Source organism: Kryptolebias marmoratus, linkage group LG3, assembly GCF_001649575.2.
Source record: "Kryptolebias marmoratus isolate JLee-2015 linkage group LG3, ASM164957v2, whole genome shotgun sequence".
NCBI classification, from domain to species: Eukaryota; Metazoa; Chordata; class Actinopteri; order Cyprinodontiformes; family Rivulidae; genus Kryptolebias; species Kryptolebias marmoratus.
This window is the reverse complement of record NC_051432.1, coordinates 3486915-3514085: the sequence shown is the minus strand read 5'-3', so window position 1 is coordinate 3514085 and position 27171 is coordinate 3486915. Positions and strand designations below refer to the sequence as shown.

The 27171-nt window shown below is 41.0% G+C and overlaps 1 protein-coding gene across 1 annotated transcript; it reads right to left on the bottom strand.

Annotated features, from left to right (window-relative positions):
• Window positions 1-25789, bottom strand: mcoln1a (mucolipin TRP cation channel 1a). The gene is made up of 14 exons (XM_017427692.3): window positions 25592-25789; window positions 15253-15545; window positions 14458-14625; window positions 13534-13690; window positions 11210-11291; window positions 10942-11038; window positions 10606-10705; window positions 10108-10214; window positions 8268-8417; window positions 8088-8189; window positions 7823-7945; window positions 5159-5365; window positions 4890-5020; window positions 1-2836 (listed from the first exon to the last, which is right to left on the bottom strand). Exons 1-14 carry the CDS (start codon window positions 25620-25622, stop codon window positions 2803-2805), a joined length of 1782 nt encoding a protein of 593 aa, XP_017283181.1. The 5' UTR covers window positions 25623-25789; the 3' UTR covers window positions 1-2802.
• Window positions 25790-27171: the final 1382 nt, after the last annotated feature.

Sequence of the window (27171 nt, the reverse complement as noted above, 5' to 3'; positions counted from 1 at the left end):
TCTCAGACATTACTGTTTATGACACAAAGCAGATCCACTTGAGGGACGTGCACAGTAGGTGTTCACGTTAAAACTGGACAATCATCGAACTGAGGCAAAGGTACATCCTGGTAATACGAGACAATAAACACATACATGCAACATTATTAAAATGAAAGCCATTTGGTACGTTTATTATTTTAGTCCATTGCTCACCAGTATATTTAGCTTAGAAATGGGAAGGTTGCTGGTATGTGGGACTGAATAGATGAGCTTCATTAACCCACTTTTATTTTGGACCCTAAATCGTCTCACCGAGCAGCCCTTGGTGTCCACGCGCCGAGACTTCTGGGACTGTTGTGCGTCTAGTGCGATACTACTCTACGGAAGTCCCCGAAAAGACAAAAGTTTAAAACAAGACATTTCATTTCCAACAACAACAAAAGAAGGCGTCCTAACAGAAGGATGTTATTATGTTTCCGCTGTCAGTAATCGGTCCCGTTGTTTGCTACCTCAGGCCCAGCTTTTAAATCAGATCCGATTTGGTAACGATCATCAGTGATACGTCTCCACATTGACAGGAAATGAGGGACAGAGAGGGCGTTTACCATTTAAACTCCCACATAATGATGTAGTTTCTTGAGAACAAACCTCATTAAAGATCGGTGCACACAGATCTGGAAAACTGCTTTTTCTTTGACCAAAACCACAGAGTTTCTCATTATCCCTGTGAACTGAAGGCAACACGACACATCGCCGTTTACAGCAACAGAACGACCTTCACTGAGATCCACGCCGCACAGCTTCAGGGCCGAGGGCTGTACCACGAAGTCAGGCTTTCAGGCCGAGCCAGCCATCTTGAGCTGAAAGTCAGAGTTTTCTGTACCAAGAGGGAGGATTTCTGGATCGCCATGACAACAGAGGCTGAACTCGTCACCTGCTCCGGAGCAGTCCGAAGTTTAAAGTTTCGGTTATTTGTCAGGAAAAAGCTCAGCCTCTTCCCCTCTTCTGTTCTTCATGATCCAGACAGAAACACCCGACTGAAACAACATTTCTACAAGCTCACGGTTCCGCTCGCTGCCGGACCTTTTTAAAGCAAACGTTGGCTCGTCAAAGAATAAAAACTAAACCTCCAGCAAGCTATCTTAAATCAGTCAGTGTGCTACCTTTACATGTTTAATAAATCATTAAATGTCATTATTTTAATGATTTAATTGAATCACAAACATTTAATAAGGGATACAATTTCATTTTATCATACAATCTAATAAATATATGGGCACAACCATTCGAAAGTCTTCCTATTTGACCAGAACGTTTGTTTTTTTAAAAATATTAATTAACTTGCATGATTTTCAGGACCAGAAATAGCTAAAAAACACACGTGGAAACTTGAATACGGTCATACTCCCTGCCGTGCACCATCAGGAAGCTGCTTTTAGGCTGCAGTGAGAAAAAATGATAAAAAATAAACCAAACACAGGTTGTGCAGTGAGCTGTAAACGTTTTTCCTATCTTGTCTAGGTTTACTGAGACGTCCATGAAACAGTTAATATTAGATTGAATTTGAGAACATGTCTCAATAACATATATTATTTGTTCAACGAGGCGGTTTGCACATTATGAAACGGAGTCAGAGGTAAAGAAACCTCGTAATTGTTGGAGGTAAAACTCTCCGATCTTTCTGTCCCGACTGAAACGGCAGCAGATAGTTTATTAACTAACAGTTTTCTGCCACATATTGGGAACGATCCCCTCTTCTCCTAACTGTGGGAACCCTGTTATATTCTCCACTTTCTATTATTAGGCTACGATCTTTATTAATCAAGCCTCGAAGCAAGTGTTTGTTCTTTCTTCCTTGTTATAATTTTATTTTGGGGATTGTGATGTTTTGGGTGGGTGGGGGAGCATTAAATGACACGCGGAGTGCTCCTTTTCATGTTAACGCGCACAGAAATGAAAGAACCACCATCTTTGTGTCCGTTATCTCTTCGAGGTTTAGGTTATGTCGAGCCAGGCTAACGGAAGGAAGCCCTGCTTTGTTAAACTTGCTTTAAATTACTCTCCAGTCGACATTAATCTAGACACTAATAAACGATAATAGACACTTCTGATCTCAAAATACCATGAAAAACAGATCAAATCTTTGTTTTCTGAACTAAAAGAATACTCCTTTCTCCCCCACCATTCTAAAAAAATCTTCCAGTAGTCTCTTATTCAGATTTTGTTTTCTGTTTTTAGATTTATTACCTCTTTGTGAATCACTTTGCACCTAAATTTCCCCACTGAGGGACAATAAAAGGTGATTTCTGTTCTATTCTATTCAGTATTTCTTACACTAAAACTAGTTTTTAAAAATGTAATAATTAAAACTGGAAATACAAAAGTGTTCATTTGAAACAGTACAAAAGAAAAACAAAGTAAAACCATAAAAGCGGTCTGGTACATGCGTGTCTCAGTCCTCGTCGTACCACCGTTCACCAAGAGGTGGCGCTGCTTTTGATCAGTACTCCGCACCAATTCAAAGCAAAGACAAAAATACTGTGTTTTGTTCTTAAAAACAACAAATAAAAACAGAAACGTTTGTGTCGTGGTCATCGATGACGCTGCTCAGTCCTTTTCTTACAGAGGAAAGCTTCCGTTTCTTCTCATTTCTGGGAAAAACTAAAAACCCTCCGAGAAGCAGAACGGGTTCTTTTCGCTGGTCCGGCTCGGCGTCTCCTCCGTCTCCTCCGTCACCGCCGACCTTTGAGCCGGACGGACGCACAGATGCTGGGTGTGTGGAGTGTGCAGCGCCGTCCAGCGGGGGGTGGGGAGGCCGCCTCAGTTCACCAGCAGAACGTCTTCGTACGTTGTTCTGCAGAGAGTCGAAGAAATGCCAGATGATGTAGAAACATTAGCAGGAAGTCAAACCTTCACCAACAAGTCCTGATAAAAAGGTGGCACCTAATGCTAATGATTAGATCTGTGCAGCAGTATTAGTAAGATTAGTCACTGATTTTTATTTATTTTTTCGATCCATGGTTGCGATTGGTTCTCTGATGCAACTCATCTTGTTCCAGATGAACTCTCACAGATCTGGAGCCAGTTGCTAACTCTGCACAGTCTTCACAGTCAGGTAGATTTGAAGCAGCTCTCTTAAAGGAACTCTGGATATGTTGGATCTGCTTTGTAGTACAGGCCCCTGTTGACCTGAATCACTTTAACCCTTTAAGCTCGATTATAATTGATATATTTCTTAAAACGCATGGTCTTTCTTGCCTATTTGTTGTCAATAATTGCGTCAAAAATGCCCTGTGTGTAAATAATTTACACCCTTTTTCCAGGAGAAATAGAACTTTCAAAATCTGTCAAGAATTTACCATTCTTAAGTAATTAAATACCTAAAACTGTATTTTAAGACGAAAAGGACAAAAATGGAATTGGATTTTCTTTTTATAAATTCTTGAAAAGTCCAGGTTGAACATTTCTGAGATCGCAAAACTCTAATTCAAACTATTTTACAACAACTCAGACAGTTTGCGCCGCGGTGTCACCGGTGGTTTTAAAACGGTTAAGCAAATAGTTCAGACTTTCCTGTCAGTCAGTGTCTCACTGGGCTGCAGCTGCTGGAGACTCAAATCTGCTGTCGCACCGAATCCTGAGTGTTTGTGGCCAAACAGACACTGAGCTGCGTTTTTCTAGGCCGTGCGTATTCTTTCGTTGCCCACCTCCACCCACCTCCGGCAGCTGTCACCGCGTTTGATTTAATCTGCAGGAGTGCACTTTTGTAACGGAGAGGCAGATTCAGACCAGCTTTACAATGCGTGGTTTTTAGACTAAGGTTTGGGGCTGTTTCCTCAGATGTTTTCTGTCACAGGGTGAGCTCCTGTGCACGTGTCGAAACAGCTCTAGATTTCGCCCCGCAAAGGTTTCGAGACATTTTGGAGACTCCCTCATGAATGCTGCTCACAAACTTGTTACCAACAGCTGCAGCCCAGTGAGACACTACCTGAACTAAATAAAAACTCATATTAGTCTAACAAAACCCATTATTGTCTCTACTGTTTTAACAGGATTATACACATAACACTATATTGAAAATACAAATATATTTTCTGAGGAGGCAACAAACATGAAGCTCAGTCCTTTATTACAAGTTTGTTGGTATCACTGTTTTTTGTTTTTGCTTTGTCTTTTGCTCATGTTTTGTTTTGATGCTGTTTGTGCTCCCTCTGCTGGGAATAATGAGCATTTCTTGTCACTCAGGATTCCCTCAGGTGTATTCACACCGTGCTCGATAAATACAACCTAAACAGATTATGCAGAGGTTCAGCTGTAGTAACAGCAGCTGGACATGTGAAGAAGATTAAATCTATTTCTCGTCCGTTTCCTGATTTGTGTTTGAACAGCTCCATCTGCACCTCTGGGATCACAACCACTTCTTGGAGATTAAAATGGTACCATCGTCGTGCACCTCCCAATTTTTGTAACTTCGTGCGGACCGCACGCCGCGCCCCATTCAAAATGGAGGGTTTTGGTGCTCTAGCGGAGCTGGTTCGCCCGTATCAGCATTTATATGATCCCTCTATAAGAGATCTCAAAGATAATCAAATGGTTCTAAACTCACGGAAGGACACTGCACCGACGTAAGCGTCAAGTATAAACGTCTCCACTGTGCACGGAGCCCTGCGACTATAACTGAGCCTTAATGCTGCAAGCGGTTTACCAAAGTCAGAGTAAAACATTACGACTTCTTACATATATAAGGTGCTCTGGATTATAAGGCACACTGTCGTTTTTTGAGAACATTGAAGGTTTTTAAGTGCGCCTTATATTCCGGAAAATACGGTACTTATTTACACAACGACCAGCAACATCATCTCTGTGAATTATGTTACTGGGCCTCTGTCAGGGTGACGTTTACTGACCTGTCGCAGCAGCAAAAGATGGAGCACGGGGACGTCTCCAGACCCCTGAACTTCCCTGAGTTTGGCGCGTCCGTACACTCTGCTATGAAGGCGTGCAGGTCAGTGATGTGGATGGGCTCTTGGGTTTGATGCTGCGGGATTGTAACAGAGTCAAAAGTGATACTTCAGACGCTGCAGAATGGGAAGAATCGTGATGCGAAAGGCAAGCTGGGCGAGCATCTTTTAAACAGCTCGTCGTGCTCGGAGACGCCCGCGCGGCAATTCCCCACCTTGATGGTCTCGTAGGCTCCTGTGATGAGAGCGATGAAGAGGGACAGCACCATGTAGATGAAGAGGGAGATGAAGGTGTAGAGGTAGAGTTGGCTGAAGACCCACACCAGAGGACTGCTCTCCTGCATCTCGGAGAAGGTCACGAACATGTCGTCGCCGTTAATGAGGGAGAACAGGCACTCGGAGACCGAGGACAGGGAGCGGAACTGTGAAGAGCCAGACACAGTGCTCTGAAAAAAGTATTGGCCACATTTATAGATTTCTTCTGTTTTTGCTTTTTGTCACACGATTCAGATCATCAAAACAAAAGCTGATATCAGACAAAGATAACCTGAGGAAACACAAAATCTTTATATCATCTGTTAAGAGGAAAGAGACTCTCCAAACCAACCTGGCCCTGTTCCTTAAATCTAATAACAAGTTGCGTCACCCTTGGCGACAACAACTGCAGTCGAGCGTTTGTTGATAACTGGCGATGACTCGTTCACACGACCGTGGAGGAACGTTGGCAGGACATTTCCTGGCAGAATTCATGGTTTCATCAATTACAGCAAGTCGTCCAGGTCCTGAAGCAGCAAATCAGCACCAGACTACCACACTACCACCACCGTGTTTGACTGCTGCCGTGGGGACTGAAAAGCAGATGTAACTGGATGCACGCCTTCTAAAAAGTTTTATTTTTGGCTCGTCGGTCCACAGAATAGATGTTTTTTTTGGCAAATGTGAGACAGGTCTTTGTGTTGTTTTTGCTCAGCTGTGGTTTTGGCCGTGAAACTCCTCCATGGAGGCCATTTTTTCCCCTTCGTCTCTTTCTTACTGTTGAATTGGGACCTCTGACCTTAACAGAGACAGTGAGGCCTGCAGGGCTGTAGATGTTGTTCTGGGTTCTTTCAGAACCTCCCGGATGAGTCGTTGATGTGATTTTGGAGTCATTTTAGTCGGCCTGCCGGCTGCTCCTGGGTAAGTTCACCACTGTTCTTTGGTTTGTCCATTTGTGGATAACGGCTTTAGGACATTTCTTCATCCTTCAGGTCAGGCTGGTTCGGGTAGTCTTTTCCCCTAACGAATGAAATCATCATTTGAAAACTGCTTTTTGGACTTCCTCAAGATATCTTTGCTGATCTGAAACATTTGAGCATGACAAGAAAAAAGCAAAAACAGAAGAAATCTGTAATTGGGGAAATAGTTTTGTTTTCCAGCACTGTAACTATTTGGATATTATTTACACAAAAGGAAGTAGCGAACGTTTGTAAAGTTTCACAGATTCTTTGTGCTGGGAGAAATCTACAAGAAAACCCCCCGAAATAAATCAGTTTAATAGTTAATCCTAACAGTTTACAAAGTAAATATTTGTTTTATTCTGAAAGTTAAAAAAAAAAAAGAAAAGAAAAAAACCCTCAAAAATTTGGCACCTCAGTTTTAGAAACCTAGGATAACAATCTTAGTTTTATTTTACAGTTATATGATACAGACAGCGCCAAACGATAACCTATTAGTGTGGAAAGGCAGAGTGAAATCTGAGAAAGAAAAACGTAAACTGAAAGGAAAAGTTCGATATTTTTCTAATCTGAGGTATATTTAAGAAGCTTTAATCTCCGGCATCTTTTTTAAATGTGTAATACTGACACTTTAGACCTTCTACATTATCAGGTTCAGGTTACTTTATTTTATTTTTTTTATTATTTGTACCCGTAGGTCAAATAGTTTTGCAGTGAACACCACACATAGTTCAGCACTTATCATCAAAAACAACTAACATAAACATATAACCTTAAAAAAATAATGAACATGGGATAAAAGCATCCAGGGCATCAATAAACACAGCAAATTAAAAACAAATACCTGTAACACTACGTTTTAGACTTCACCAATCACAGTGTAAAAGATGACATCTTATTTAATTCAGTTATGGCAACAAGAACAAAACCCTTTTTCTTGTCTGGAGCGTGCAGCACAGAGTGACCTGGGTCATTAAATCTGATTTAAAGAGTTTCTTTCAGAGACACACGATGAAATCATGACACTAAAGAAAAAGATAAGACTGATTCAGAGAGAGCACAATAAAACCTGGTCCGTATAGTTCAATCAATGAGAAAATGTGAAAGGACAAACGCTTATGACAGCCTCACAATAAGCTGAAAAGCATCAGTTATAATCGTTATATATTTCTACCACTCTCTCCATTTTATAACCTGCAGGAACTGGGCCATGACCAGGTTCATCATCATAAAGCCGACTGCTGCTGACAGAAGTATCTGCATTTTATATTAGTTTGGTTTGCTCTGGCACATAAATCCATCCCATCATAATGTTACTCAAACCAAACTGGTGTATAAAAGGCCTTTTGATCAAATGTAGGTTTGGACTGTATTAAAAGCTGAAGAGATCTCAGCCCTGACCAAAAAGTTGGCTTTTCCTACGAGCTGGAATACATATATCTGAAAAGCAATAAGGAAAAAAAATCTGAAAAGTTTTCATTACTTTTTCTATCCAAAATCGTTTTGTAGGTGTGTGTGTTTTCTTTAAATTTTGTCTTAAAACAATATCGAGTGGAAAGAAGTTGGTAACAGTTTTCCTCAAAAGGCCACAGTAGCGCCGGCGTGGCTGAGAACAAACGCCAAATCTCTCCGAGTGGCGCTGAAAATGTTCTCGCGTTTCCTCACCTTCACGTGGTACGGTCCGAGGACGATCCAGCCGCAGAAGCAGTAGCCCAGGTAGATGACTGCGACGCAGCAGCAGAAGCGAATCACATTTGGGAACGCCGCCTGGAGGGTGATGATGAGAATCTGCGGCGGGAAAAAGCACGGAGGCAGAACAAATGAGGTGAGGGTGAGCGAACCAGAGTCATTCCACCACACCCGAGCGCTCGGAGGAACAATGTTCTTGTGGCGTTACCAGACGTTGTGTGTCAGAGCAGCTGGGACTTACATTGTACTTCTGGAAGAAGGTGAGGTAGCGGATGACTCCCACCCACACCAGGAGAGTGGAGGTCCCTAAGAGGATGCCACAGAGATCATAGGACGACATGGTCTGCGGGGAGAAAGGAAACAACCACGTTGAATAATTATGTAATGTAAGCTGAGAGTACAAGGTGAGCTGGTATCCGACCTTTGACTCGATGCCGATCTTGATGATGCTGCCTGTGATGGTGAAGATGTCGCTGATGATGAGGAGGATGTACCAGCCGTTGATAAACTCAAGCCGGTCCGCCCAGCACACTTTACGATCCAGGGTCTCCTTGAAGTACTGCACAAACTCCTGCAGAACAAGTCGAAGGTAAAAACTGTGCAGGTCCTGAACGAGCGCTTCACAGCCGGCTGCAGAAGTATTCACCTCCTTGGTGTTCTCTGTTCTCGGAATTTAAAGAGCTTAGCAGTTTGGTTATAAGTAATAAACCTACACAAAATACACCAGAATAATAAACTTAAATGGGGAATTTTTTTTTTTTTTTTTGCATATGTATTCACCCTCTTTGCTTTCAGACATCAATCATTCCCGTCAGAAACCACAGAATTAGTTAACTAAGATCCAGCTGTGAATAATCTTAGTGTCAAATGATCTCAGTGTATAAACACCTCCTCTGACAGCCCCAGGACCATCACCAGGTCAACTCCTCCAAGCAGTAAAAGCTACAAGAGACAGCATGAAGACCAAGGAACTCTCCACACAGGTCAGAGACAAAGTTGTGGAGAACTACAGATCAGAGTTGGGTTATAAATAAAATATCCCAGAACCCTGAACATCCCATGGAGCTCTTTTAAATCTGTTTCTAGGAAATAGAAAACTGATGCAAACACAGCAAAGCTGCCAGGAGAGGATCATCCTCCAAAACTCACAGACCGAGTGAAACATCCAGGACACCAAAGATAACCCTGATGGAGCTGCAGCTCTTCTGCAGAGGTGGGAGGATCTGTCTACAGGACAACTAGAGGCTGCACAGAGCTGGACGAGTGGACGAGTGGCAGGAAAAAGTCTTTGTTTAAAGAAATAATAAAGACAATTGTTTGAATTTTGCCGAAAGTCTCACTGAAGACTCTCCAAACCTGTGGAAGGTGGTGTTGTGGTCAGATAGGACTAAAACTGAACTTTCTGTCCGTCTCAGACAACATCATGTTTGGGGCAAGATGTCTTCACCTCATGCTGAGAACGTCGTCCCTACAGTGAAGCACGGTGGTGGCAGCATCATATTGTCAGGCTGTTTTAACATCACTGTGAAACTGGTCAGAGTGAAAGAAAAGATGGACGGAGACAAATTCTTAAAAGTCTTGAGGGAAACTTGTTTAAGTTTACTGACTGGGACTGAGATGGTCCACCTTCCTGCAGGACAATGACTCTAAACTCTCTGCTGAAGGAACACTCCACTGGTTTAAGGAGAACCAGGTAAAGGAGCTAGAAAGCTCAAGGCTGTCCTCAGTTCTACTGAGAGTCTCTGGTTTGGTTTAAAGATTGTTGGACACAGGCAGCACCATCCAACCTGACGGAGCTGCAGCAGTTTGGTCCTGAAGAACGGACAAAAACTCCAGAGACAAGATGGACCAAGATCCTGGAGACGGACCTGAAGAGACCTGATGCTGGAACTGGCCAAACAAAGTACTGAATTTGGGGATCAATAGTTTGCATGCTCATGTTTCCTGTTTTTGTGTTTTCTCTTACTTCTTCTTTGCTTCACAATTTTGCATCTATAAGTGCTACTTATGTTGTGTAAATCAAACATACACCCACCTCCAAAACTCTAATTTTCTGAACTGTACGGCAACAAAACAGAGACTGTGAAGCACAGATCAAACACTGAAGTACATCAATATTGAAGAACATTGATGAAGTTTTAAAAAATAAGGCTTCGTTTCTCTCAACCATTCCTGAACTTGGTCACCATTACTCTTAAACGCTGCAACCCCGAGCTTTCTTTTGTTGTACGTTTTCCTTTGGCTGGAAACAGTTTTCCCACCTGCTGCAGAATGATGCCTCTCAGGATGGAGCGTCCACACAGCAGCAGGGACAGCAGGCACAACAGAGCCACAGCCACGTCGAACGCCACTCGTGTATAGCTGTCAGCTGGAGGTTCAAACGATGAAAAAATGAAAAAAATAAATAAATAAAAAAGCTGCGAGCTCTCTTCAATTTCACTTTGGCTACACACTGGTGTTTGTTTAATTACAGCAACAAAGATTATCTTTCGCTTCAGCAGCTCTTAACAACAATTTGATCATGTTTCCATGATCAGGAACACAAATAAAGGTCTGAACACCTCAAGTTTAATAATAATAATAATATCTACAACAAGAAGTGTTTTGAGGATATTTATCTGAAAGTTTCTAAAGGTTCTGCTCCGTCAGTAACATGATGTGCATGTAACCATTTCCTTCTTGTTTACAAGCAGCAGACTTCCCCCACGCTCACGCCTCCGTCATGTTCAAATGCAGCAGTTCCTAATGAGGCGTCTCACCGTGTCCGGAGACGCTCGGGTCTCTGCACTCCTTTATTTTCGCCTGGTTTTCCAACCAGATCTTCACCTTGCCGCTGTGAGCCTTGTTGTCCAGAACGATCTAGAAGGAAGAGACAAACATGTGAATCATTTGATTTAAATCCGTCTTTTACTGACGAGGGTTTTGGGAAATCCAAGGTAAAATTTCAGAGTAAAGGTTTGAGCAAAACGGCTATGTTTGTGTCCTTTCTCAACACAAGATCATCTTAGTCTAAAAGTCCGGCTTGAAATGCTGCGGACAACACGCATTCCTTCAAGGAACGCTAGGCGTTTAATCTCTTTATCTTTTAAACTCACCGTTATGTGGAAAGTGTAGCAGTCAGGGATCTCGTTGTTGATGATCGTCTGAATGTTGATGGCCTTCAGCTGGAACTGTATGGTAACATTTATCAGCCTTGAAAAGAAACACAAAGAAGACAAAATAAAGTTTATTTAAGTGATCAGGAGGAGGGTAAATTTCCAGAAACAGACTAGAGGCCAGAACGTCAGATCCAAACGCGATCACCTTGTCATCGAAGGCCAGGTGCGTTTGGGGCCGACGCCATGTGGAAAAATAAAGTCTTACTTGTGGAACTTGAGCGTGAAGTTCTTGTAGCTGCTGGTGAGCGGAGCCGAGGGGACAGACAGAGGGTTCACCCCGATGCAATCTGAACACAGAGAGGAAGGATCAGGGAAAAGACTCGGACAAATTATTTTCCATCTCATGCGCGTATAAAAACAGTCATATCTGGTCAGATTTACAAAAAAAACAGAGTTTCATGTACATGTGGAATTAGGTGACGAAAGATATTTCCATTGTTGACACTTCTTGGTAACTTATGAGTCAAACACAACAAAATGAGGAAGTAAGAAACTCTGAGATTATGAAAAACTTTATTTAACTGGAAAGAACTGGGAAACGTTTCCTGAACAAAGCCTTTGGTGATGAAGAAATGATTTCAATGATCTCATTGTGACACTGAAAATAGCATTTACAGCCACTACATAAACATTTGAAACCTCCTATATTTTAGATCATACGAACTCTCAAAAGTATATTTTTTTCCTAACATGAACAGAGATGTTCTCCATATTCATTCATGAGCTACTACTTTTATAGGGTGAAAGGTGATGTATGGGCTTAAAGCTGCATTTTATAAATGTCTATAATGTTTATTTTTGCTCAATAGACAGGATGCAATACTGTGAGTATTTCAGAGCGGATATCGTCTATTAAGCAACAGCAGGTGACAAATATTTAGGAAGTACAAAACTGTCACTGATTTTTTTGTGAAAACAATGAAATGAACGCAGCTGCAATGACTATAATTACAGTTCTGTCACTTTAATCATTTCTAACTAAAGACAAATCACATGAAACGTTCATGACAGTGTGTTGGATTACAAAACCCCAGCAATTTAGAAACACACTCTGAAAATAAAGGCCTCTATAAATTAAAAGGTCAACATGGAACGAATGCCTCAAAGAGGATCAGAAAAACTAAGAGAAAATCTCAATACATTTAAGATTTCTCCATTCACTGTGCACGTAATAACCAAAAACACATCTTTATTGGTATAACAACTTAAGTGCTGGGATTGTTTAGAAGTCCCTGGGATTTCTTAAATAAAAGATATGCAGCTCACTGAATCTATTATTAGAAAAGGGAAAAATGATGCCACCACAGCGAACCTGCTGAGAGAGGTTTGTCCAACGAAAATGCACGGACCCGGCAACAATCAGAGAAGCAACCAGGAGGTCAAAGGTGACCCTGATGGAGCCGCAGCTCTTCTGCAGGGATGGGAGGATCCGTGTGCAGAATCACTAAAAGCTCCTCAAAGATGGACGAGTGGATGAGTGGCACGAAAAAGATATTACTTAAAGAAAATAAGGCAAATTGTTTGGAATTTGAAATTATTATTGGAATTATATTAAATTAGATACTCCTCAAACATGAGTAAATAGCTGCTGTGGTCAGACAGGATTAAAACTGAACTTTTTGTCCATCAAGGACAAAACTTAAGCCAGGTGTGGGCAATCCTGGTCCTCGAGGGCCACTATCCTGCATGTTTTCCTTGTTTCTCTGCTCCAACACACCTGATTCAGAGGTTAAATCACCTCTTCATGTTCTGCAGAAGCCTGTTAATCAGCCATTGATTCAAATCAGGTGTGTTGGAGCAGAGGAACAAGTAAAACATGCAGGATGGTGGCCCTCGAGGACCAGGGTTGGCCAAACCTGACTTAAGCAATCAGGAACTTTTCCATACTCAGCGTTTCTATTTTTTGTTTGTTTTACAATAAAATAATTTTTACATATAAAAGAGTTTTTTTAATTTGTCTACAATAAAAAAAAACAATGCTAACTTTCAGAAAATTCTTTTTTACATTTCCTACTGGAAGGCAAACAGAGAAAATACTAAATGGGGTGTATTTTGCAGTCCGCTGTATGAGAATCTTTTAGATTGTTTTTAAAACTGGTGGTTTTCCCACTTTAAGCAGCCGTCCGATTGTTCAGCAGCTTGGACAGATTTGATCAGGTTTTTCACTTAAGGCACTGTTTCCATTTTGTGCGTCATGTGTGTTTTACCATAAACTAGGAGCTTTAATTCTTAAGAAAAATAAGGTTTAACTTGTGATTTTTCTGTGTCTTTGCTGGAGTTATCAGATGAACTTTGTCATATGACACATACTCTATACTCAGTTCTCAGATAAACAGTTTCTATACAATCATCGTTCATATCTCCTTTAAAGTTAATTCTTGTAAATGTGAGCTGTTTTCTCAGAGCAACAAGTTGTCACATTGTGTAAAGACTCACAAATCAGCACCGCTCGGAGCCGAGGGCAGCTTTCAGGAGCCGCTGCGGTTATGAAACCAAGATTGTGGAGCGTGTGAAGCTCAGTTCACGTACCTGCGACGATGTCAGGGTCTATGTTGAACGTGTCGTTGGCTGGGTCGATCTGGCCCTTTTTGTAGTAGTGCTGGCAGAGCGAGAGCGCGCTGTCGTTCACGCCGACATCATAGACGTATGCGTACCGCCCCACTGTGGTCTCTGGTAACGTCAGGTACTGAGAGGGGAACAAGATCAGAGAAACTGAGAAAAAAATGCTTATATGAGCTTTATAAGCACGGGGAAACAAACTCACTACTACAAAAACTGACAACTTATAAATAATCTGTTGATTATTGGATCATTTGTTAAACAAAAACGATCCAATAATCACACCAACAACTGGTGCAGGGACATTATGACAACAAGCTTTAGAACCTTTATTTATCCAATTTTTATTTTAACCAGGAAATCCACTTTCAGCCTTCATTCTTCAAGTCTTGATTGTAAAATAAGTAGAATGTTGGTCTGTCCAGAACTTTGGCTGACAGTAAAACATCCGAAGTTGTGAAAGTCTACTTGATAAACACAAACTGTATGATAACTGGTATTGCAGCTTTCATATCACTTTTTCTCAGGCACTGTCAACAGTTTGACGAGTTTAGATACTGGGATGCCTTCATATCCACTGTAATTAAAGGTAGGTGAATATGTAGTATCCTCTGTCTGTGTTTGTCTCATGGCTCGCTGGTCACAAACACTCAAAATAAGTGAGACTGCAATGGAAGATTTGCCCATTTTCTTGCAATTTTGAGTCACCAACTAGCTGCAGCTCAGTGAGATACCTTTAGATTAGAGGTGTGAAAAAACAAGATTAAGATTTTTCATCATTTAATATCGTTTTGGGTCTCCTCAAAAGCTGTTTCTATGTGTACAAAAGGCTGAAATAAAAAAAGCAAATCTCTGTATATTTATAAAAATTGTTCCCGTGTGGACAGCCCTTACCTTGTACACAGCATAGAAGATGTGGTCGTAGACGTCCTTCTGCGTGTAAACAGCAAAGGAGTCGTCTGAGGGTTCGTCGTAGTCTTTGAGAAAAAGATGTTTGAAGGTCATCGTGTTCTCCTCTTTGAACGTCACCACCACCTGGTTACTGAGGCCAAACATCACCAACTGAACAATAATAAAAAAAAAGGTTTAACATGTGAAGAAAAAGATGAGGAACTGAAACAGAAGCCATTATCAGATGAATAGTTTCATATTCACTCTAATGCCAGACAACAGGATTTTCTTTAATATCAGCAAAAGAGGTGATACACTTCTCTGGTGTTTCTCCTCCTAATTAACTGAGCACATTAACTGTACTTTATTCTATCCTAATGCCACCTAAAACAAGGTGCCATACAGCAGATTTGTCTAAACTCAAGATTTTTAAGAAAATAAAGATCCATTTACATAAAAACAAGCCATAGTCTTATGAAATAAAATAAGATGCATTATGTTCTAGTTACACCACTAACAAAGTACACTTTGTGTCTCCAAACAGACTTTAAATATCACATTTCTGTTTATGTACATGAAGACATAAAGACATAAAGAAGGAAGCTGCAAAAGTTTATTCACAGTCAAATATTTTACACAGTTGTTTTAATTTTACTGATAACATTTTGTGCTGTATTTGCCTTAAAAGCTAATTTGCGTTTTCTATTTTGTAGCTTGACTGTAGCTCATAGGTCCTGGTAAAAAAAATAACACTTTGTTTAAAAAAGAAAAGAAGAAGAAAATGTGATTATAACAAACCTGAGCTGTGACAAAAAATATCTTAAGCAGCTGCAGGAACAGCTTGAAGGGCTTGCGGCCCTTGGCGTGATATTTGTCGCAGGGACTCATGAAGAAGTACTTGAGCTTCCTGCGGATGGCCTCCTCCTCCTGCTCCGCCCTGACCCAGTGGCCTGCTGTTGTCGTGGAGGAGAAGCTGCGGCTGTCGTGGCTGCTGTCATGGTGGTTACTCTGGTGATCGCGATGACCGTACTCGCAGCTGCCGTCTGTGGAGCCGTACTGAGTCACCGGGGAGAGCAGGTTCTCCTGCTCCGCTGGAGGAAAGAAAACAAAACAAAGGTGCTTATGATTTTCCACACTATAGGGCGCACTGGATTATAAGGCGCACTGTCGTTTTTTGAGAAAATTGAAGGCCTTTAAGTGCGCCTTATAGTCCGGATAATACGGTATTAAAAAATTTGATTCATAAAGAATTCTTCTGTTTTATTAGGACAACCAAAAACCAGAATGAGATAAAACAACTTTTAATTCTTTTAATTCTAATTTTTACAGAAGCTAGAAGAGGGCAAAGAGCCTAGAAAAATATTTTGATAACATTATCTCAACATAACAATACTCCTTTTCTAAACAATAGATTAAAATTATTATTTCAATTTTAAAAAAGGTAATTTTCTCATAATGCCTAGAAATGATGTCAAAAATCCCAATAAAACAAATCAGAAATTAGCATGGATGTTGCCTCAAAATGGATCCATCACTGATCAACATCACTTAAAAGTATCACCACAGTGATACTGAACAATGAAACTGGGTGTAATACAAGAATCCCATATTTTTACATCATAACCATCTCATTATTTTGAGAAAACAAAGCTTTTACTTCAAGATAACAATAAACAGGTGATGGTCAATTTGGCAAATCATTCTCCCACTTTGTACCCGGATGTTACCCTTTCACCTGCCCCAAAAGGCGAAGGTGGGCGATAACATTTTTGCACGTGTTTGTGATTTACTGGACCAATTCTAATGAAGCATACAGAAATAAATAATTGGATGTACATCAACAAGTGATTGACATATGGAGTCAACCCAATTCAAGATGACTGCCATTGCCAGCTGACATTAAAAAAAAATTCTAATTTAGTAAATGTCACAGAAATTGACCTAAAGTTCTCAGTGGTAGTAGCTGAGACTGATCCCCTAGTGTTAGGATCTTGTGCTTCATTTTATAGTCCTCGTGCACAACAAGATTAATGTTTAACTTTAACAAATGTGATAAAGACTTGTCAAAAACAGCAACTGCTTATGACCTGTTTTATTTGGCTGTACAACTTTAGCTTTATAATTTTTATTTTACAACAGGACCTTCACCAATTTGGAATCATAACTTAGGGATGTATGTTGGTGGTTGAGAGTCTATAATTTACTTTAAGGTTGTTATATCAATATCATTGCAATCTGAGGATATTTTGCATTCGCACTTGTTTACAATATCAGTCATTTCTTTTTCCTCCACGCCTGTAAGGAACATTGACTTAGGATTTCTTTCAAGTAGTTTTTCACTCTAGTTTTCAGATAGCTGTATGTCAGCTGGGTACAAGGCTGTAACAACGTGGAAAATGGCAAACAGACTGCAGAATTAATCAGATTTAATTGCAAGGCATCCATCCGTTTTCTTTACCCACTTTTCAGTGCAGGGTCGTGGGGAGCGGGGTACACCGCGGACAGGTTGTCAGTCCATCACAGGCACACAGAGAGAGAAACGAGACAAACAACCATTCACGCCCTCATTCACACTTAGAGACAATTTAGAGTTACCAGCTAATCCAACATGCACGTTTTTGGCCTGTAGGAGGAAACTGGAGCACCACGCATGTACAGGGACAACATGTAAACTCCACACAGAAAGGCAGCAGCTGGTAACTGCACCTGTGACCTTCTTGAACACTGCACCCAATTGCAGCTGACTGGTCATTTTAACAGCCCAGGTATGAGTGGATTGAGTTGAGTCCTCCTTTAATTTGTTTCTATCCTCCTTTAGGTGACCTGAGATGAAATCTGCTGCTGCAAAAATTAGCGCTACATAACAAAGACCGAAGTGAAATCAAGCGAACTCTTGAAAAAGTAAAACCAAGGGCAACAAATCGACCACACGCTGAAACCGCACAATCTAACACGGCTGAGCAGAAAGAGGAACAGAAAGCTCGACGGTCAGCTTGAGGCTCGCCTGAGCACGCAAGCCACACCGAGGTAAATCAATGTCAACAATTCAATGACTGTGAGCGTGAGGCGACCTTCTATCACTACTGAGAATGTTGCAGATCAACCCGGGTCAGGCCGGCTACAGCCACAACAAACACGACTCGTCCACATGACAAACAGATTGTAATCAGCATCCCAGAAAGTCTTGGAAAGACACAACAGACGCACGGCTGAAAGGAAAGTGGAAACCTGGGACTTGAGATTGATCAACTGTTTTCTGTTCAAACAGATTCTGTTTAGTCTTGAAATAAAATATATTTGAAATGGAAATAAACCTGAGTAAGCTACGGCAAAGGCGTCCTGCCTGCACGACATGCCCGTGCGTCAACAGGCCGTTTTCCTCGCTCTGACCTGTTCTCGGTCAGACACCGTGAGGCGACTTCTCTCTGTTCAGCCCGGCTGCACAAGACGTTTAACTTCTGTCTGCACGCACTTATCAACATAAAGGTGGCAGAAAAGTAACTTCTAACCTGTCCCTGTTTTGCGTAGAAAGTGTCTGATCCACTGAAATAGAAAAATCAATTTTCCGAAGAGTCTGTCTGCTGACACCAATGTAGTGCATATCAACAAGCAGGTGTTATAGATTCACTAAACAGTTCAGAGCCAAAAAAATTAAAAAACAACTAAATAACAATCATCTTAATGTTTCAATGTGACTGAGTTTGTATGAAGGAACAGAGAGAGGTACATAAAAGCTAGTTAAACTTGATTAAAAGGATAGTTCGGTTGTTCTGAAGTGGATTTCTGTGTTCAGTGACAAATCATTAATATCTTGTTAATAATAATTAAAAATAATAATAATTAATACCTGTTGTAGATGGCTGTTTGAATGGCCTCAGTTTGGACAAACAGAGTTTATGTCTGACAGCACAGACGAGCTAACAGATTCAACCAAGACTAAAGAGGACTGTTGCCATCTGAAAACAACCCCAGCCTCCAGAGTTTCATGGAGGTTTACACGAACGCTCTTATCTAAACCTTGACATCATATTACGCTGTGGAATTCTGTGGTTATTTGCAAATGCAAACCGTGGCAGCAGAAGGCATGGAGCACTTCTGGTGCCGCCCGTGGTCGCGTCATGCAGGGATTTGATCATATTTCTGTCAGAAAAACCGTTCAATGCAAAGCTGACTGCTGTGTAAAGGTTTAAATAAGAGTGTTCACATAAACTGCTGTGAAATTTTTAAGACTGGAGTTGTTTTAGGACAGCAAAAGGAAAAAAAAAACACTTTAGAAGAGGGTTCACTTGGACCAACCATTATTAGCTTGTCAATACAGCCTATGTGGACCAGCTGCCAAAACAGATATTGCCGTCTAAAACAACTCCAGTCTTTAAAATTTGAAAGTGGTTCAAGCAAACGCTGATATTTAAACTTCACACCGTCATTATTTTTGCACTACAAAATTTTTCAGACAAAAAACATGAAATTCCTGCTGAGATTGATTCCTAAAGTGATACTAATGCTGCCCTTTCTGTTTGCTAATAATTATAAAATGTAACATAAATAAGTGTGTAATGCTAACCGCGTTTGAAATTTCAGAGATTGAAGCCTGTTTTAACCTGACAGTAATTTATTCTGGTTTTAGAAGCTGTCAGAGAAGCCATTAGTTTAATTCTGACAGAACTGAAAAGCTACTTTGCCAAACTGTGGTTGGTAAAAAAAGCTATCTACAGAAAATATACATTTTCCACAGAAACGTGCTTCCAAATGGCTGAATTATCCCTTTAAATCGCAAAAAACATCTGTAAAATGGCAGAAACACTGAAGGCCAGGATTCACTGAGAGCAGAAAACTCAAACAATATAATATACTAATTAAAATTCTATTTTCTTTGTTCGCTAAACGATTTTTAATAGAAGAGCAGTGTGTGTAGCTGGAAACAGGAAAATCCTCAACGCAGGTTTTTAGTCCTAATGCCTGTCACGTGGTTTAGGTTCACTTGAACCGGCTGCTCTCGAGAAACAAGGTCAAACAGTTTACCAACTCGTTTTACACTCAGCAATTTGCCTGCAAGGCTGGTTACCAACTCAGAGCTGGGCAGGACCCCTACAGGAAATATACGAGTTACTGCTCTGTAAAACCACAGCGGAACAACATCCGAGGCGCTGATGCATCAATCTTAGTCAGACACGAGAAGTCAGCAGACAAACCCACGAGGCTGGCGGCCTGGACGGACGCTGCGGCGGAGACGTGAAGCAGCAGGAAATAAACTGCTGAGTTCAGTATTGGTCAGCAGCGCGGAGCGTAAACAAGAGGAAAGTTCAACATTTCATGACGTGGCGGAGAAATTTTCAGGCCCATTTAGTTTGGAGGAGGATATAAAAATATGGAACAGATTTGTTATTTTCACAAGCAACAAGTTGTGACACAAAATTGCCAACAAATGGGAAGCTGTAAGTGTATCTGTTGTCACTCTCTGCAGACTAAATATCAGCTGACATTTATTTGTGATTAAATATGTATCCTAGTAAAGGGAGGATTTGTTTATTTTTTTTCAAAATGTGTAAGAAACAAACAATTATACATTTCCAACCACATGACTTAGTAAAATGGCTTTCAGGGATTTTTTTTTTTTTTAAGTTGACTCTCAGTCTTTAAAGCTGAACTGAAGTGTTTTGAAGTAAACATCAGTTGAAAAAAAAGCATTAAATATGCTTATTGTAAAAATAATAAAAACTTTTTTTTAAAAATACTGAACATTGAACACTTGAGTGTTTTCGTCTTTTTTCGTGACCCCCTTGATGTGTGACGTCCACAGAGCCACTAAGGTTCCCGAGCATTCAGCCATTCATCGGTGAGTGGATGAATACCGGTACATCGGGTTCGGATCACTTCAAAGGGAAGCACCGCTCTAACACTCGTTACTGCGGGTAACTGGCTTCATGCCAATAAAAACCAGGAACTCTTACCAACTATTTTAATTTCAAAGGAAAGTCAAATGTGGAGGAGTACATCTCCACAGAGAAGGAGACAAGAAACAGGAAGTTTCACTTCAAACGTGACGTGAACGCTGTCATTAAAAGGTCTGAGCTGCTTACAGGCCGACAGCCTGAGATCAGTTTGGGATTCAGAGCAGTTTGTTATTGATGAAAAAATATAAACAATCCATGAGTGATTAAACAAATGTCATAATCTGAAACTGCTATTGATTAATTTACTCTGGTGTGAGAGTTCATAAACGCTATTCTGATGTGCAGTCATGTTGTTTTTGAGTTAGCATACATTTAGCTTTAAATTAGCAACGTTAGCTCTCTCCTGCTGCTTTATGTTGAGTTGCAGTGTCGTGTGCCGATGTCATGACAATGATCTGGGGGTAATCGGTTCTCACCGTTCCACATTCCCAACTTGGTCATATGTGTGTTGTTTTGTCGGCCATGACGGTCCTGATGATCATCAGAATCCAAATCTGAAAAGTTTTCATCTGATTCTGGAGATCCAGCCGTCAGTTCAGGTTGATACTGGTATGGCTGTATATCCATTACTCCTGAATAGTCTTCCGGCATTTCTTTGCGTTTTAAAAAAAGGCTTCTTCTTACATTTCCACTAGTAAACAACCGGACAGTAGCAGCGTTCTTGGCACAGCGTACGTCATGAACCCAGGACAGAAGTCTGCCCCACAATTCACCCATTTTGGAAATTATTGACTTAAACGCTAAAAACAAGTTATTTAAGTGTCAGGTCAGAAAAATGGGTCCCTGCAATATTGTGTGGATGTTTGACTAAATAACATTCATGAAATGTCAATTTTTTAAGATTTGATTTTAAGTTCAGCTTTAAGTTTTGGGTTTATTTTGTCCTAAAGCTGTCGGTGTCACGGTGTGGAGAGTGTTTTCAGATAGACCCAGGAAGCAGGCTGACACGGGGAGCTCAAGGAAAACAAAAGCTGAGCTCCCAGAGAACAATCGGAAGAATCGGAAGACAGGGTAATGCAGCAACCAAAAAGAGTGAAGACACAGGGTATATAAAAAACAGAAACACCATCGGGAACAGGTGAGAGTGGGTGGGATGGGAGCTTAGGAGCAGAGAACTGAATAAACTAAGGAGTGGCAGGAAAACACAGAGAAAAACTAAACACAAGGACAACGATGAACACAAAAGACGACCAAACGTAACACGAAACACAGATCCTGACAGTCTGTTGCAGCTGAGATGTCGGAGGAAATCAGCTGGAAAGAATTTATAACACGAGTGGTTTTCTGCTGAAAGCCAAAGCCATATTTAAAGGGATCACTTCTTGTTTGGGCGCCTAAGAACACCCCGACGAGCACCTTGCCTCTACTTATTTACTCATTATTGACTTTTACCAGTTGCAAATGCAGCCGGCGCTGCAAACTGGCAATCACAAAAACATTTCAACCAGCTGTGACCAAAATGATGAACCTGTTCATACCTTCCTTTTGTCAGAGGAGTGTGTTGATCGTCACAGCAGACAGTTGTCAGACAAACAAAAGCAGCTGCAGATCTGTCATCAGTCCACCCAGTGATAAACTCAGGGTGGGTGAACTAATCTTTTGGTTCACAGTCACCTACAGAGCTCTGGAAGATAGCCTTCGGCCATCCGGTCACGACTGGAAATCTATCAACAGCCATGCATCAGCCCTTAGATCTAATCTGGTCATCCAGTTAGAGTGCGGGTTTTTGATGTCTTCCATGTTTTTCTCTTTCTTACTGTTTAGTCAATGTCACATGCTGTTTTTATCTTGTTTTTTAATTATGTAAAGCACCTTGAAATGCCTTGCTGCTGAAATGTGCTATACAAATAAAATTTGATTGATTGATTGATTGATTGATTGATTGATTGATCCAAAGAGAAAGGCCACCCACAGGCTGGCACGCTGAAGGACGAATCTTTGGCCAAGTTTACACATTGCTGTTTTTCAGTGGAACCAGGGCATTTGTGTTCGTGTACACGGCAACAGCGATCAGATTCTCTTAAACCCAGGTCGCAGAGTGAAACTTTTCCGATACGAACAGGCACATTAATTTTCCCCCCTCAATCAACATTGGAAAATCTCTAACGTTCCCAGGAGGTCAGTCAAGCGCACACAGGGCCGTTGACGCAAAGAGGCGACGTGCTGATATCCACGCTCTGTGCTTTCTTCAGTCAGGAGGACAGAGTGTCTTAGAAGTTCACATACAAATGGCGATTAAATATGTTGGTACCTTACAGCTCATTAAAACAATACTTCATTTCTCAAGAAAAGGGATTCAGTCCAAAGCAATTGTCTGATGTATATCTGGATTCCTTTAGTATGTGATACAGTAAACAAAAAAATGTGAAAAGAAATTATGTGTTGTTTATGTTTATGTTGTTTATTTTACAAAAAATGTGCTAGAATAGTGTGGACAGATTTGTTGGTACCTTTAAAGAAACTAGTAATCTTTGCATTATAGTCATGATTCAAACTGGTTGACCTTATTTAGTATCACAGGTGCCTTCAAGCTTTCCATCTGACATTCAGCAGATTTAACGGGATCAAACAGCAGGTGGGGAGTTTGGTATCATTGTGTTTATCACACTGAACATGGAGCAGATAAAACAAAGAGCTGTCTAAGGAGCTCAGAAAGAAGATTATAGATATTAATGTTAAAGGTAAAGGCTCCAAAACCATCTCCAATAGCTTCATGTTCCTCTGACCAACAGCTGACAAGATTATATAAAAGTAGAAGGTTTATGAGACTGAAGCCAACCTCCCAGGATGTGGAAGCAAGAGGAAATGCAACACCAGGTTAATCAGACAAATAGCAGAAAAAAAGCCAAGGAAACCATCCAAAACTGTTCAAGCTGAACTCCAAGCTCATGGTCCGTCACTTTCTGATCGCACTATCTGTCGCATTTCGAACTATAATGAGCTCCATGGAAGAAAACCCAGGAGGGATACACTGTTGGCAGAAAAACAAAACAAAAAACAAACATAAAAGGCACACAGAAATTTGCCAAAATGCATGTAGACAAACCCCAAAGTGTCTGGGAGATGTTTGGTAGAGACAGACTGATAAATCTGTTGACTGATTGGAATCAGCTGATATTGGCCACCTTAAAAAAACAGACAATCAGCCATGCCTGTGCATACTTAATGAATTACTGAGTACAAAAATGAAGATGAAGCATTTGCTACAGCACGCTTACTGTAACCCACAATTTAGTTTTTTTTAAGTGAGAACGTTCTTTTATATATTATTTTTAGGAGTACAAGTTTTTCTAATAGTTGTTTAATATATGTTTATTTAAGTTAAGAAAATATGAATGTATTTTGTTAAATGAAAAATAGTCTGTGTTGCATATCGGCCATCCTGATTTCTAAAACTCAGTATTGGTGTTGGTCATAGAAAAAACACGTATCAGTCAGTCAACCTCTAGTTTCAGACAAAACTGGAGCTTTTTGGCTGGTTATACAACTTGAAAGACTTTTCAAACCAACCACTGAGTGACAAGAAAGATCCGTGACAGTAAAAGGACCTTTTAGCTCGTGTTGTTTTGGAGAACATTTAAAAGTGTAAATGGTAAACACTATAATATAAACACTTCAAATGTTCATGTCAAGCATAAACTGTAAAAATGATTTTGCATGTGGCTGCAGGGTGGTTGGCTCTGTTGTCTTGCAGAAAGACGGTCCTGGGTGATTTCTGGGTGGAGTTTCCATGTTCTCCCTGTGCATGCAAGGGGTTTTTACCGGTTGCTCCGGTTTCCTTCCGCAGATCAAAAACATGCATGTCAGATTAAACAGAAACTCAAAATTGTCCCTAGGTGTGAGTGAGACTGTGATTGATTGTTTGTCTCCGTGTGTCCCTGTGACGGACTTGTGACCTGTCCAGGGCGTACCCCGCCTCTTGCACAATGACTGCTGAAGACGGACACCAGCTCCCCATGACCCGGAAAGGAGAAGCAGGTAAAGAAAAAGGATCAGAGCTGAAAATAGCAGTAAGTGCTTCTCTACGTTCAAATTTAAAAAATAAAAAATCTTTCAACCTCTGCTTCCTTACTTTCTTAAAGACATTTTTCGACAACAAGAAACCACCAGGTCAGTCAGGGTGTACCGCATCTTAAGAGGGCTGGCCAGGAAATCTAAATATGTCAAATAATTGCTATGACCCAGGACTTAGTCTCAATCAAATAGTACCGAAACAACAGATGGAGACTGAACTCACACTTAATCCAACATCATCAGCATCTCAAAAAACTGCGACCTGAACCATCCATGTAAGGAAGGAGCTTTCTGTCCGAAGAGTGATCATTATACATGAGGGATTTCAGCTGTGGGTGACACCGAGTTTTTACAGGACAGTCTCACCCTGTTAAATAAATCCAGTAATCACAGGAGCCCTGCAACCTCTCAGACATTACGCAAGAAAATAACAGCAAAAACCCTGTTATTACAGCAGGTGATTCAGTCATTACAGCCTGCACTTTAGGTAGCTGAGGCTAAAGATACAAAACAAACACAAAAAGATGCAACTCCTTCTCAAAGCACTTATTACTGTCAAAGTATTACTTTACAAATGTCTTTCACATAAATTAAATTCCTAGAGTTTCATTGAACTATGACCAGTGGTTCGAGGCATAATTTGCTAACAGATAGTGTTGACTGTAAAGGTTAATGCCATAGTTTTAGGCAAAGATGTCGTGCGATGAAATAGTGCTCTGAGTATGCATTGAGGAGGACTCTCAGCGACTACTACACCAACTTTTAGCCCAATATCTGTAAATCTGGCTGAGAGTTACAGACATTTTTGTGTTTCCTGATGTCAGCTGGATGTGTCAGCCAAATGCAATCAGGTTGACTCCAAAAGTTAATCAGCCGTAGATGTACATCCAATGACATCCTACCTAACTTTGTCCACAAGAGTTCATCAGAGCCCAAACACGCACACTTGTTGATACAGAGCTGCACTGTACCCCGCAGAAACACAGCGATAACTAATGTCTTCTAAAGTTTAAAACACCAAGATGGACCTCGAAGTGTTTAAAGGTGGCAAACAACCAGCCAGGCATTTCTTATGAGAACAAGGACGAAGACAGGTGAGTAAAAATAAACACACTGTCGAGTAACGGCGAAGTAAAAAAAATAAAAAAACACCTAAAATGAAGCCTTACCAGAGAGGTCCTGGCGTCCTGTGTCAGCCATGTGAGTAAATTCAAACAAGTCATTAAACAGGTGAAGGACCGAGCCGACATTAAACAGGACAGCTGGAGTTATTTTTCTTTTTCCTCGTTCAGCCCTAACTGTTCAGGTTCGCTGCTGAGACCGCTCCAGTCTGAGCTCCGCTCCGGCCGCTGTCTGCGCAAGCTCACTTCCGCTTTGTCTTGTCACGTGTGTGGGGGGTTCAGTCACGTGACCACCAGACAGCGCCGCTTTTTAAAAGAGATTATTTTTTTGCTGCCGGTTTGAAGACATATTGGCGCTCTGCAAATTTGGATTTAAATCTAGAGAGCGCAAGCTTGGCTGAGATGTAAACTGGCCTTCATCTCCACGAAGAAAACACTATAAAATGCAACAATTAGCCTTAGTTTTATTTTTAAAAAAAGTAATGGTACACAATGCGCCTGCCAGTAAATTGTGAGAGTAATCCACATTCAAAGCATGAACTCCCACACACAACACTCCTGAACACATATGGCTATTGAGTATACATGATTGGGGTGGGGTGAAAGGTCAGTTCCACAGATAATGACGTTTTCCATGGAGTAAATCAACAAACAGTTCAATTCAGGAACATGTAAGAACTTGAAACTGCAGCAATCAGTTGCAATGTGAAGAACCTACCTATTGATGCTTACCGGCCTCTCCAAACCAGTTTACAATCGGAGTAGTAGACTTCACGAGTACCACTCAACATTTCTTTGGTGGAAATGGGCTTAATAAAAATAAGATCCAGTGTGGAGCCACAGTCTGATGACATTTTCCACCCTAAATATTTGTGGTGTTAGACCACAAACACCTTACTGTGTTCTGTCTTATGGATGGACAGATAGGCTCAATGTAGAGGGGAAAAATTACTACCTAAATCATTTTTCAAATTGGCTTCAATTTTATTGACAATAAAACTTACCCTGTACCCACATTAAGGGTACAGAACATGTCTCTTCACAGTCTGACGTTAGCTGATGCCATAGGCGCCGGAACCACTGGGGCCAGGGGGCCATTGGCCCCCCCCCACTTTCAGGCCCTGCCACTGCGCTGCATGTTCCCACCAGACAGCTGCACAAACTGCACGCGACCAGACTGTGACTAACGTGTCTCTGTGTTTATATAGAGACAGAAGCACAAATAAAACCTACAGCGTTGAGATCTGGAGCAAATTCTTAAAGCTCCAGTCCAGGGTCAAAACAGTCACCAAAAAGTTTCTGCAGATGCGATAGTGCGGGTTGGGATCATTAACACGTGAAAAAAGGCTCTGGCTCTGATACGTCCGTGTCTGGAACAATTCTGTCAAAAATGACATTGGAATTCTGTATTTTATTGCCACATCTGGTCTACATGCAGTATTTACAGCATCTGTGGCAACATGTTCTTTCCAATGCACCATTGGGATGAAAAGAGAGAGAAAAGAATGTTTTCGGCTCATATTCGTTAACGGCTCCTCCAGTCAGACCAAATGCTCCACTTCGCCCAGAGAGCAGATCATTTTTGCTGTTAGGTCAAAAAAATAATGGTGCAATATATACATTTTTTT